The sequence below is a fragment of the Aspergillus neoniger genome (assembly GCF_003184625.1).
Source record: "Aspergillus neoniger CBS 115656 unplaced genomic scaffold BO87scaffold_8, whole genome shotgun sequence".
NCBI classification, from domain to species: domain Eukaryota; kingdom Fungi; phylum Ascomycota; class Eurotiomycetes; order Eurotiales; family Aspergillaceae; genus Aspergillus; species Aspergillus neoniger.
Window position 1 is genome coordinate 18296 of NW_020291136.1, and position 12283 is coordinate 30578.

The following is a 12283-nucleotide window of genomic DNA, read 5'->3' on the forward strand; positions in this document are numbered from 1 at the left end:
AGTTGGAGTTCGATGATCATGATGTTGATCTGTTGGGTTGTCAGTGCTGTGGGCCATGACAAAGATATACTATCGGGCTCGGTTAGTTGCATCTCACCGCCAGGTTCAGTACTATATGACCGGATAAACGTATCAGGTTCATAGTTTGGCTTACACCGCCAGGTAGATGGGAAGTAAAAGGCCCTGCCTCTATCGATGTATCACTTGATGTTCCTGTCCAGTAAGATATCTTGTGCTCTGTGAGCTCCTTCGAGAAGCTGTAGTGTTTGGTAGTAGTACTAGGCCTAAGAGAGGAATATATAACTACTACTGTGTTCTAATGTAGCAATCTTCCTATATACCTTCAATTTATGCATATCAGGAAGTTATTAGTGGGCAGTAATCTGACCAGACTTGATGTGTTCATATTGTGTCGCACAATATATATAGGTCCTTCCATTTGATTGACATTTTCATTGAGATCCTCAAGAAGTAACCGAGACTAGGCTTGGTATATAGCACTAAAACTAGCTGGGCATTATAACAACCCAAGCATGTTAGCTCAGGGGAAGAGCGCCGGGCTCATAACCCGGAGGTCCCTGGATCGAAACCAGGACATGCTATCTGATTTCTATTTATATTTTTTTCCCCCTCATTACTCTTCCTGAGTTTTGATGATCTTTATTATTTTGATTGTTTGATTCCCAGTTTAAGTACATTCTGACACCCGCAAAGAAATTTTATACCAGCTTTCCAAAGCTCGAAAGTGGTTCATGATAGACTTGCTCGTTGCTAGCTTTACTCTCCGTGATTAAGCTCACTGTTCCAGCACGTGATGCGCCGGCCGCCCTTGAGGGATGCCAAGCCGGCCAACTCGCAAAGGACGGGCGAGGCTCTCGACGGCTGCGTTGCTGCTGCTGCATCCGACCATTACTCCCTGACACCGTCATTATTATTTCCTCCATATCACCGACCTCCGGATTGCGCAGACTGGTCTCTTCGCATCCGTTCTTTTTCTCCGACCCTCCCCTTTACGTCGATCCTCTCCCTTCTCTTCACCTCCCCATCCGGGGGTCCTTGTGGCCGCCATGGCATCCCGTAGGTGTCCTTGTGTTGAACCCTCCCCCACATTGCTATACTGCTCCCATGCCCCTGTCCCCGGAATTCGATCGCTAACTGTCGCCCCCTCTCCCGCCTACCATATATAGTCAAGCAGTTTATCCGAAATGTGCGGTCTGCCAAAACAATCGCCGATGAACGAGCAGTCATTCAAAAGGAGAGTGCGGCCATCCGTGCGTCTTTCAGGGAAGAGAGCCATGATTCGGGCATCCGGTTAGCATTAGCACCGCCAACCTCTACAACCCCTCGAACCCGCCGCTCACTTCTTTGCGCAGGAGAAACAATGTGGCCAAGCTTCTCTATTTATTCACACTCGGTGAACGGACACACTTTGGTCAAATCGAATGTCTGAAGCTACTGGCCTCCCACCGTTTCGCCGACAAGCGTCTGGGATACTTGGGAACGATGCTGTTACTGGATGAGAACCAAGAAGTTTTGACGCTGGTAACGAACTCATTGAAGAAGTGAGTTTCGTATGCAAGATCGGCGTAGATTCTCCTGGCTGATATCTTGCAGTGACCTTAACCACTCCAACCAATACATCGTCGGCTTGGCCCTCTGCGCCCTGGGCAATATCGCCTCCGTCGAAATGTCCCGAGACCTTTTCCCCGAAGTCGAAAACCTAATGTCTACTGCAAACCCTTATATTCGGAGGAAGGCGGCACTGTGTGCCATGCGTGTATGTCGCAAGGTTCCCGACCTGCAGGAGCATTTCCTGGAAAAGGCAAAGACCCTTCTGTCGGACAGGAACCACGGTGTTCTGCTGTGCGGTTTAACACTTGCGATTGACATGTGTGAAGCCGAGGAGGCGGAAGAAGGACAGGAGGGTGTGATCGAGATGTTCCGGCCGTTGGCTGGTGGTCTTGTGCGCTCCCTTAAGGGGTTGACCACCTCGGGATACGCCCCAGAACATGACGTCTCCGGTATCACCGATCCCTTCCTCCAAGTGAAGATCCTGCGCCTTCTCAGAGTACTAGGAAGAGGGGATGCGGCGACCAGCGAAATGATCAACGACATTCTGGCCCAGGTGGCCACCAACACTGATTCGACGAAGAACGTCGGTAACGCTATTCTCTACGAGGCTGTCCTGACAATCCTCGATATCGAAGCGGATTCTGGACTGAGGGTGCTGGGTGTTAACATTCTTGGAAAGTTCCTGACCAACAAGGACAACAATATTCGTTACGTTGCTCTTAACACGCTGAACAAAGTTGTTGCAATTGAGCCCAACGCCGTTCAGCGGCACCGCAACACCATCCTGGAGTGTCTCCGCGACCCGGACATCAGTATCAGAAGGCGTGCCCTTGATCTCAGTTTCATGCTGATCAATGAGAGTAACGTGCGCGTTCTCGTTCGCGAGCTGCTCGCCTTCCTGGAAGTTGCCGACAACGAGTTCAAGCCAGCCATGACTACTCAAATTGGTATCGCTGCTGACCGATATGCCCCCAACAAACGCTGGCATGTTGATACGATTCTCCGTGTACTCAAGCTTGCCGGTGCCTATGTTAAGGAGCAGATCCTCTCGTCTTTTGTTCGCCTCATCGCCACCACACCAGAGCTGCAGACCTACTCTGTGCAGAAGCTTTATCTCTCGCTGAAAGAAGACATCTCGCAAGAAGGCCTTACCCTTGCGGCTACCTGGGTCATTGGCGAGTACGGTGACAACCTTCTCCGTGGCGGTCAATATGAGGAAGAGGAGCTGGTCAAAGAGGTCAGGGAGAGCGACATTGTTGACCTATTAACCAACATACTCAATAGCACATACGCCACGCAAACAGTGGTGGAGTACATCACTACGGCCTCTATGAAGCTCACCGTGCGCATGTCCGATGCAGCACAAGTTGAGCGGCTCCGTCGCTTCCTCAGCAGTCGGACTGCCGATCTGAGTGTTGAGATTCAACAGCGGGCTGTCGAGTATGTCAACCTGTTCGGCTACGACCAGATTCGTCGTGGAGTTCTCGAACGCATGCCCCCGCCTGAGATCCGTGAAGAACAAAGAGTGTTGGGTGCACCGACCAAGAAGCGCCAGAGCAAGATTTTGAAAGATAAATCCAAGAAGCCTGCTAAACAGGCCGAGCAGGACATGCTTCTGGACCTCATGGGCGGCGACGCCCCACCGACCAGCCCAACTACCAACGGTTCCCAGAATACGGCTGATCTCCTTGCCGATATCCTCGGCGGCGACTCCAGCTTATCCTCACCTTCTCCCCAACCCGCACAGAAGCCTGCAGGATCTGCCAATACCAGCGCTATCATGGACCTGTTCAACACGAACGGAAGCACGCCGTCTCCCAAACCTGCCGAGCCTGCATCTTCTCTGGATCTCCTAGCAGGCCTGGGATCTTCTGCCTCGCCCACACCCGCTCCTGCCCCTTCGGCGGCTCCTGCTCACACGGCCTTCAACAAGAACGACCTCTCCCTTGCCCTCCAGGTCCAACGTGGCAGCGGTGGGAGTGCGCAGATTCAGGCTCGTTTCCGCAACACTTCAAGCTTTGGCCACTTCTCCAATGTTGGATTGCAAGCAGCCGTGCCCAAGAGTCAGAAGCTACAGCTCAGCGCCATCAACAAGGCTGATCTCGATGCTGGTGACGAAGGTATCCAGATGCTCAAAGTTGCAGCACTCACTGGGGTAAGCTAAAACCAACCATGACCTTTTTGATTGCCTTTAACTAATGTTCTTCCAGGCCCTCCCACCTAAGCTCCGCCTTCGTCTCCGTATCACGTATGCCAAGGACGGTTCCGATCCTGTAACAGACCAGGTGGACTGGACCGAGCCGTGAACGGTCACCAGGGCCGTTCTTTCATAAACCCTTATATTCACCTTACAAGAACCTTTTAGACCGCCCATCTAATCTTACTTTATCAACCCAATTATTGTATCAGGAGGGAGGATGGAAGCAAGCAAGCCAACCCTTGGGAGAAGACTACCTACTTGACCATTCATAGTTCCTCACATTACATACATGCATGTTCATACATACCCGGTCCGTTTCTAGCTCTCCATTTTCATCATCTCTTCCCTTCGCTGTCATGTGTTCCCTTTGCCTTCTATGTAAATGCTTGGTATGTTGCTGAGGCGGCCTAGGAGTGGCCGGTTTCCCCATATGTGGGGTCTAAAATGAAAATGTTCCTCTTCACTTTACCACGGACTTCTACTGTAGTGATTAGTATACTATATCTCGGAGTTAGGAGATTTGCGACTGCGGCGTTAACAACAAGTGTTCGGTGATGGCACGGTCGTTTGTTTGCGCTTCAGTGATGCTTTGCAATCCCCAAACCACCATGATTGTGACTATGACTACCCAAAACCGGGTGAGACAAAGGATTAGAAGTTCCACACGTCATCGATAACAGAAGGAGGCAAATCGACAGGGACCGGCGTTCTACCAGAGACAGCTGCGGCCTCCGATGCACTCGTGCCTAATGAGCAGTGCCGGGTCAAGGAAGATTTCATCAGTCTGAACTGCGAGAAGTGAGACATTAAGCTTTTGTTTGATGATGCTGGTAAGGAAGTTAAAGGTTGATTTAAAGGATAGCTATTAGTAGTGATCTTCATTCTTGCATGGTCTCGAGGCCTTCCTTTATCATCTTCTTCAACGATGTCTCCTCTATTTGACTCAGGTTTGGCTTCCCGGTGGGTTTTTCTAGGGCGCGTATATTGACCAATTCGCTCGAGGCGCTTATGCGTCGAAGGGGAGGGATGTGGCTCGGATGAGTTGGCTTCAGTGGGACAAGGCGTCTAAGCTGCAGCCGACCGGATTTAAGGCTGCTTGCTTCGCCCAAGTTTGATCTACTCTACTGGTCACATTGTCCAGGCACAAGGACGCCGATGGCCTCTCTTACTGGCTGCTTCATGATAGCCTCAGGCCGCTTTGTATGTAGATAAGTGATTGTGATGTGATTCTTGGAGGTCATGGCTCCTGAGTCCTGGGCTAAGATCCTACCCTCCTTGTAACCTTTATAAATCAACAAGTAGTGATGGTGGTGACTGTTGGGTATGAATCTGCGAACTTAATGATAAGGTAAATGAAGCACTTGGTGGATGGATGCCTTTGTCCCTTATCCCCACCATCTTCGAGCGTTGGGCTGCAGAGGTTCCACTTAGTAGTCTCGCCTGATGGCAACCATAAAGTAGGCTGTTTCACACTTGAAGAGAGGAATCCTCAAGATGGTGGTGTGGACAGTGGCTACTACTACTTGTTTATCAGTAGCTTCCATGCGGTCATCCTTGACTGCTTTGTTTGACGATTTGGGTATAAGATTGAAGGATCCATTTATACATTGGTGCCTGATATGACACCTGCTATCCGGTCCACACTTTAGCCAGGATTCTACATCCATGCATGAACTCGGTACATTTGACCATGCAGTCTCAGCCAGGGTAGCAACGCCTCTTATTTCAGTCTGCTCAAGATGTGGACGCTAGATCGGCCAGAAATTTGCCCATAGTGCAAGCTCATGGGATGTCAGACCAGAGAGATGCAGGATACAGATCAACGGGGGCCATAGCCTCGATTATGGGGAAAGCTTGCGCTCGAGACGGATGAGCTCGGAGATAGCCAAATCTGAAACTTACTATACTGCAGATGCTCCGTAATATATTCGCGACAGAGTGACCCGAGAAGATGTATCCCAATTGTCGATCGCATGGTTCATCTCTGGCAAACTTGATGATGACGATGTCAGGCCGACATCACGTGTAATACTGTATTGTGACACCCCTCATCTCCCCTCACCTGCAATTGAGGGTCTGCACCTTTCCGAAAACAGACCAATACACAAGGATACCGCGTAAGGGGAGCGTAATAGAGTCCTGAGGCCATCAGCAGCGTCGCGCGTTTCCTCGTCCTTTCGGTCTCTCACTCTCTCGCGCTCTCTCTCTCTCTCTCTCTCTCTTCCCTCTTCTCTCTCTTTCTCATCTATCTCTTGAGAGTGAGCAAGCATTCAACGCTCATCAATCGCGATTCCATTAAATCTAGCATCATCATCAATTTCATCCATCGAGTCCCCTCCGTTGGAAAACCACCGTTTATATCTAGATCTCCGTCCGATCTCATTGGTGTCGGGGGACTTTCTCGCAACAACCAGTGATCGTTGCTCGTCTTGCCAGGGACTTCTGGTTCGCCAATTGATTGCTGCGCGCATCGCGGCCGTCCCCAGTAATACCTGCCCTACGACCATTTGCCTGCTCTCTACTGGACGGTAAGCCATTAACTCTACACGCCCCATCCATCCCCCAGCGTCGTGGGCCACCGGAATTTGATCCAATCGCCTGGTCGGTTGCTCCCTCTTTAATTGTTGGTTTTGCTGCTTTTCCCAGCTGCGCAACGTGCCACACTGCCAGTCTGACCCACGGTTACTTCCGTGTTGCATTACCCGCGTCACATCCCGCCCCGACTTGTTCTCAGATCTTCCGGCTGCTGGAAACTGTCAAGTGCGCATGGCTTGCTGACGTGACCACTCCTGCAGTCGCGCGCGCGCTGCCCTCTAAACCTCCCTCCACACTGAGCCACAGGGGCTTTGCCAAAAAAAAAAAAAGAGTTTCCAGGTTTCTGGTGCTGTATCCATCTTTACTCTGGCTAATCAAATCAGATCTTTCCATTTAGAAGAAGAAAGAAATTAAATCAAAAAAGAAAGAAAAAAGAAATACGAAAAAGAAAACGCGCTTGGAATCCCAAAAAGACAGACAGGCAAGACAGATTTAAAGTACCTTAGAAAACAATAACAAACAGAAACGCCTGCTGCGACCAAACACACAACCCACCCCCCTCCCTCCACCCTCCTCGTCGAATAATAGATCCCGCCGGTCCTTGCTCACGACGCTAAAGCAGGACTATCGCAGAAGCATTGCCAATCCCCCACACGCGCAACTACGCCCGTCTTTCCCCGTTCAGGCTGTCGTGAAGCGAATCGCTGCCCAGCCAGACGCACCCTCGTTGTCCTTGGCGCGGCTGTATCATAGCGCGCGAGTTCGAGAATCCACCGCGTGCTGCACGCAGCTCTGACGTGGTTTGCCAACAGAGCAGTTAGAGACAAGCCCCCGTTCTAAATCCAGTATCTCTGCACGTTCTCAGAACAGCTAAAAATCATGTCGTCGACCTCTCCCTCGAAGGAACCGGAGGTGGAACCCGAAGTTCAATCGGGTGAAGACCAGGAACAAATGGATAAGGACCAACAAGACACTCAGGCGCAGGGTCAGGGAGAGTTCGAGGTAAAGGAGCAGGATAGATGGCTGCCAATTGCAAATGGTTAGTTGCGTTCCCTTGCAGCTTTCTCTTTTTCCTGATTTGCGCGTACCTTTCGTTTATCTGCTGGTCAACCGCCTCTTGCCCTACTATGATGGTTCACCCACCCCCCTCAACCGCACACCCCCGTTGCCTTTTATTTGGTCCTAACCGCCAGTCCTTTTGTATGTTTTGTGACTTGAGTTTTCATGGCTTGGATAACGCCTTTCCGTGCTCTTCCCTCATTTGTCTCTTGGTTGTTCGCGCATTCCCCATCATATAAGCCCGCCTACCCTCCTAATGTCTGGAAGTAAAAGACGCCTGATCACTTTCATTCATGCCTGCGACCCCCGCATATATCACAGTTGATACCAGGTCAGGATACTAATGTTGCAAATTAAGTGGCCCGTATCATGAAGCTGGCTTTGCCTGAAAATGCCAAAATCGCAAAGGAGGCCAAGGAGTGTATGCAAGAATGTGTGAGCGAGTTTATCTCATTCATCACTAGCGAAGGTTGGTGCGACCACACCTGCTCTACAAGCTCATTCACTGACGGAGTCTTACCCATTTGTCCGTAGCCTCCGAGAAATGCCAGCAGGAAAAGCGCAAGACCGTCAACGGGGAGGACATTCTATTCGCCATGACCTCCCTCGGGTTTGAAAACTATGCAGAGGCCCTTAAGATTTACCTGTCCAAGTATCGCGAGGTGAGACCTGTGCAACCGTCCCCATTCATGTTGCCTTCCCTCGTAACAGGCGACATTGAGTTTCATGACGTATACGGACGCTAATTATTCCTCTAGACCCAATCCGCAAGAGGCGAGCACCAGAACCGGCCAACAAGCAGTGGATATGGTGCTGGCGCGCCCGTAGGGGCCCCCGGGCCTGCCGGTCCTGGTGGCCGTCCAATGGGACCTGGTGCAGGGTTTCCTGATGCTGCTGATAGCGCCAACAATATCATGAACCAAAGCTTGGACCCGTCTGAGCAGGACACTTCCGCCTATGGCTACCCCCCGATGGTCGGCCAGCCGCACAACGGCACCACCGGTGAATCTTATTAGTATGCTACTGTGCGGGAGAACCATCCGCTGGACTTGACGACTATCCCGCAACAAGGGTCTTCTTCGGAATCGGACAAGCAGAGACTCGAACATCAGCCTCCTTCACCCCTGCAGAGGCTGGATGCCCCTCGTCTCCAGCATGAAAGGCGGCTGGGATCACAGGCCCAAGCGACGAACGTTTCCGGATGTTACTCCCTGTACAGCGATCCTAATTACGCGGTACGATACAATGGGTTACTTACGGGATATTAACGGAACGAACACGAATCAAGCAATACGACAGAAACAACGGAGCCGAGAGATAGTTTTTCCCCCATGATTTGGTTTTATTTTGCTTCTGATTCTTCATCTTCTCTTCTACAACCGGCTGGAGCACTAGCCGACCCTGCCAGGCCCACTTGGCGTTCTCAGTCACCTCCATAAAACCAAAGCAACCACCTTCTCAACATCAAGCCAACCAAAAGAGAGAGAAATTGCCCATATATTTTCATGCTTACGAGTACAATATTCATCTGCGCGTTATGGTTGACCAGAGAAAAAGGGGGTACCCACACCCGATTGCTAGGGGGCCAGTTACATGTAATTATTGTCTGAGTTGAGTATCTATTATTTGCGTGTGTATGTGTGTCTTTGTCATTATTTATTGCAGAGTATGGGATACTGTTCAGAAGGAGGAAGAAGAAGAAGACAACAGGAACCTCACAAATAGAACACGGATTGGACTTCACTGTCCCTGACAGCCAATAAAAATCACGTGGTTGCATTTCAAACCGTACAGTAGAAGCCAAGTCTTATGGTTACCGCTAGATAAATTCTGTACGACGGGAAATAGTTCATGAACGGCTTGCGCGGTGCAACCTGAATCCTCCTAATTACGTACGTGTTCAAGAGAAGAACGGGCTAGCTTTCCATCATATAAACAACGGGACGATCGATAGAAAGAAACAAAAACGAGATGTCATCATCATGGTCATCATCATAGGAATAGAATGCAAATCTAACCAAACCAAGAAAAAAGATATCACGACTCGCTAAATCAACAGGAAAACAACCACAAATCCAGACACCTGGGGTACGAGATATTTATCCATGCATCCACCCTCCATCTAACAGAAGATCCGACATCGGAGTCTCCTGCCAGTAGATCTGACGCCACTCATCCTCTAACTCGGGTAGTCCTTCCATGGCCATTGGTAGCACGGGTTGGTCCAGATCCGTGAAGGAGAAGAGTTGGCGCCAGTCGAGCGATTCGCGGGGTGCGTCGGCGTCGATGGCGTCGACGACGGGGGTCATGGTGGCGGAGGGTGGGGGTGGGGGGATCCAGGCGTCTAGATGATGATGGTGAGGTTGTTGTTGGGGCTGAGGTTGAGGGTGGTTGTGGTGTGGGCTTGTTGGGAGGTGGTTCGTGGATGAGTCTGGCGTGGGGACTTCGAAGGGAAGGGGGCGGTCTGTGGGGTTTGGGTTGGGGGTTCGTGTTGTTTGCATTGTTGTCGGTGCGGAGGTGGATGTGGAAGTACTGGATTGTAGGGTGGTTTTGAGTTGGTCTTGAGGGTTGCTGAAGCGGCGGGGTGGTCGTTCGCTGGTGGCCATTCGGAGGTCTTCTTGGAGGCGTCTGGAGTCTTCGAAGAGGCGAAGGATGGTGTTGGCGTGGAACCAGTAGCTTGCTAGTTCGCGAAGGGAGTAGGAGGCTGAGTCGAAGCGGCGGAGAGCGTTAATTGCTAGGACGGGGTTGGAGAAGCGGAGTTCGACGCGGACTTGGATCATGGCTGTGAAGAGGGTGTGGACGCCGGAGTACCACAGGAACTTGAGGCGGTCGTTTAATCGGAGTTCTTCGAAGATGGAGGTGATGACCCCTGCGGCTGCACTGCAAATTTCGGCATCGTGTGGCCCGTAGTCGTCTGAGTAGGCGGATGCTCGGGGGTGTGGGCGGTGGAGGAGGATCAGGAAGTTGTTGTAGGTGAGATGGAGCATGGCGGACCAGGGGTCCATGTCGGATGCTCGGAGACGTAGTTTATCGGGCAGCTTCAGAGACCAATTGGCAAGGGCTTCGTCGGCTTCGAGGAGGACGGCTTTGCGGCGCTCTGGACTCACTCGTAGTCCGAAGCGGCTTCGAACGATGTACGAGATCATCACTGAGAGTTCGGAGAAATGGATCACATAGTCGGATTGAACACGAGGTCCGCAGCCTTCAAAGTCGGAGATTGTCAATGGAGACACATCAGAGTCTTCGAGATTGCTGTGTATAAAGTCAGCAACCAATTGGAAAGGAGAGGAGGGGGTATCTGCTTACATTGCCTGCGGTCGACCATAGGAAAGTGATACCATAACGTCGAATTGCACTATGATGTACCATAGCCTCCTCCACATTCGGCGATCACGGGAGACAAACCGGCTGGAAATAGGATTTCGATGCATTCCAAGGCCAGTGGCAATTCTGGCAGCTACGCCCACCCAGTAGTGCGCATTCGCTGCGACATCATCATCGGCACCATCTGAGTGCCAAGTCAAGAGGAGGGCAGCTTGCACCAGGATATCGCGATTACGCTCAATACGAGAATCAAACAGCCACTTGGCACGACGGAAGAAAATGTCCTTCAGGGCATCGCGTTCTGCTTTGGGACGCGTGACGTGGGCTCCCACCAGCAGGATGGCTTGTAGCAGCAGAATTGGAGGAGGATCAGCGGGGTCTCGATTGCGATACTGCGCCATGAACAGGTCCTCGTCGATGATAGGATACCCCGGGTTGACGTGGTCGAAGTAAGCTTGCACTAGCTCATCTGCTAGGGCCGGTTCGGGCAAAGTGAGAGCATCCATGAGGAGCTGATCATGTCCGGTCCTTAACTGTCGTCGCGGAATCTCATTGCCTGCAAAGTGATATACATCGTCATCCTTGTCACGTTGCTGACGGATCAAGAAAGACATGTTCGACAGCTCATGGCCCACATATATAGCTCGTACACCCCGACGAATTTCCCGACTGCCCGATTCTTCCTCATCGATCAGCTTCACTAGTCGTTTCTCTAAGTCTGCATGCGAGTCTGATTCGGCCGAGACATCCGGGCCCGGAGGACGGTTATATGTCGGAGATTCTGAAGCTGACCCGGTGCCATTATGGGGAGGGTGGTGATTAACATTATGATTAAGCGTTTGATGAAGGTTATGTAGGCTTGAGGTGGGGGGTGCGACAGGCGTTGTCACTTCCGGTTGGACGCTGCGGAAGGTGGTGGTGAAAGCGTCAGGCGGGGTTGTAGCCGTGAGGGGCAAAAAGTGTCTGTGTGTAGGCTCAGAAGAAGCAGGAGGTGGTCGACAGCGGATTGGAACAGGGTCGAGGATTGATCGCACAGCCAGACGCTTCTTCTTTTCATGAATCCGACAATCCGTCTTTCCCGCGGAACGGCAATTGGAGCATGGGAGGCCAACGATGCGGGCATCGCATCGGACTTTGCGCCGATGGCAGTGGACGCAGGCCGCGGAGCCTAGATGGGAACTTTCATTAGAACCATGAGAGGAATAGCAGATATATGCAAGAGTCCTTGATGACATTGCAGAGCGTACCTGACTTGCGCTTAGTCACCCCATTCCCGGCGGGTGGATGGCTGCTGTGCGCTGCGGAGGTCATTGCCGAAACATCGACACTGTTCCAAGGGTCCGGAGACTCGCTAATTCGTCATCCCTTATCCGAGAGATCTGAGGGATAGAGCATAAGGTCAGATCAGGACATGATTTACCCACGAACAGAAGGATTGGAGAGGAGAATGAAGCAGGCGGAAAGAAGAAGAGAGAGAAGGAGGAGGAGAAATGGCAGACATGAAGAGGAGAAAAGGCGGGAAACTCGAATTGCTTTGCTCGGCATGGTTGTGATTGGTCGATAACGGGCAATCGGGTGGGGCCCATTCAGGGC

General features: G+C 51.4%; 3 protein-coding genes and 1 non-coding gene across 4 annotated transcripts; 3 read left to right on the top strand and 1 right to left on the bottom strand.

Annotated features, from left to right (window-relative positions):
- Positions 1 to 530: 530 nt before the first annotated feature.
- Positions 531 to 602, top strand: BO87DRAFT_t106. The gene has a single exon. It is a non-coding gene; the product is annotated as a tRNA-Met (tRNA).
- Positions 603 to 912: 310 nt separating this feature from the next.
- BO87DRAFT_353731 (AP-1 complex subunit gamma) lies at positions 913 to 4192 on the top strand. Its single transcript, XM_025621252.1, has 5 exons — positions 913 to 1077; positions 1188 to 1311; positions 1374 to 1562; positions 1615 to 3727; positions 3783 to 4192. Exons 1-5 carry the CDS (start codon positions 1068 to 1070, stop codon positions 3876 to 3878), a joined length of 2532 nt encoding a protein of 843 aa, XP_025482048.1. The 5' UTR covers positions 913 to 1067; the 3' UTR covers positions 3879 to 4192.
- Positions 4193 to 6829: 2637 nt separating this feature from the next.
- BO87DRAFT_225692 (nuclear transcription factor Y subunit beta) lies at positions 6830 to 8586 on the top strand. Its single transcript, XM_025618719.1, has 4 exons — positions 6830 to 7346; positions 7725 to 7835; positions 7901 to 8028; positions 8125 to 8586. Exons 1-4 carry the CDS (start codon positions 7187 to 7189, stop codon positions 8380 to 8382), a joined length of 657 nt encoding a protein of 218 aa, XP_025482049.1. The 5' UTR covers positions 6830 to 7186; the 3' UTR covers positions 8383 to 8586.
- Positions 8587 to 9184: 598 nt separating this feature from the next.
- On the bottom strand, positions 9185 to 12154 carry BO87DRAFT_329432 (C6 transcription factor). Its single transcript, XM_025620260.1, has 3 exons — positions 11938 to 12154; positions 10673 to 11858; positions 9185 to 10618 (listed from the first exon to the last, which is right to left on the bottom strand). Exons 1-3 carry the CDS (start codon positions 11999 to 12001, stop codon positions 9466 to 9468), a joined length of 2403 nt encoding a protein of 800 aa, XP_025482050.1. The 5' UTR covers positions 12002 to 12154; the 3' UTR covers positions 9185 to 9465.
- Positions 12155 to 12283: the final 129 nt, after the last annotated feature.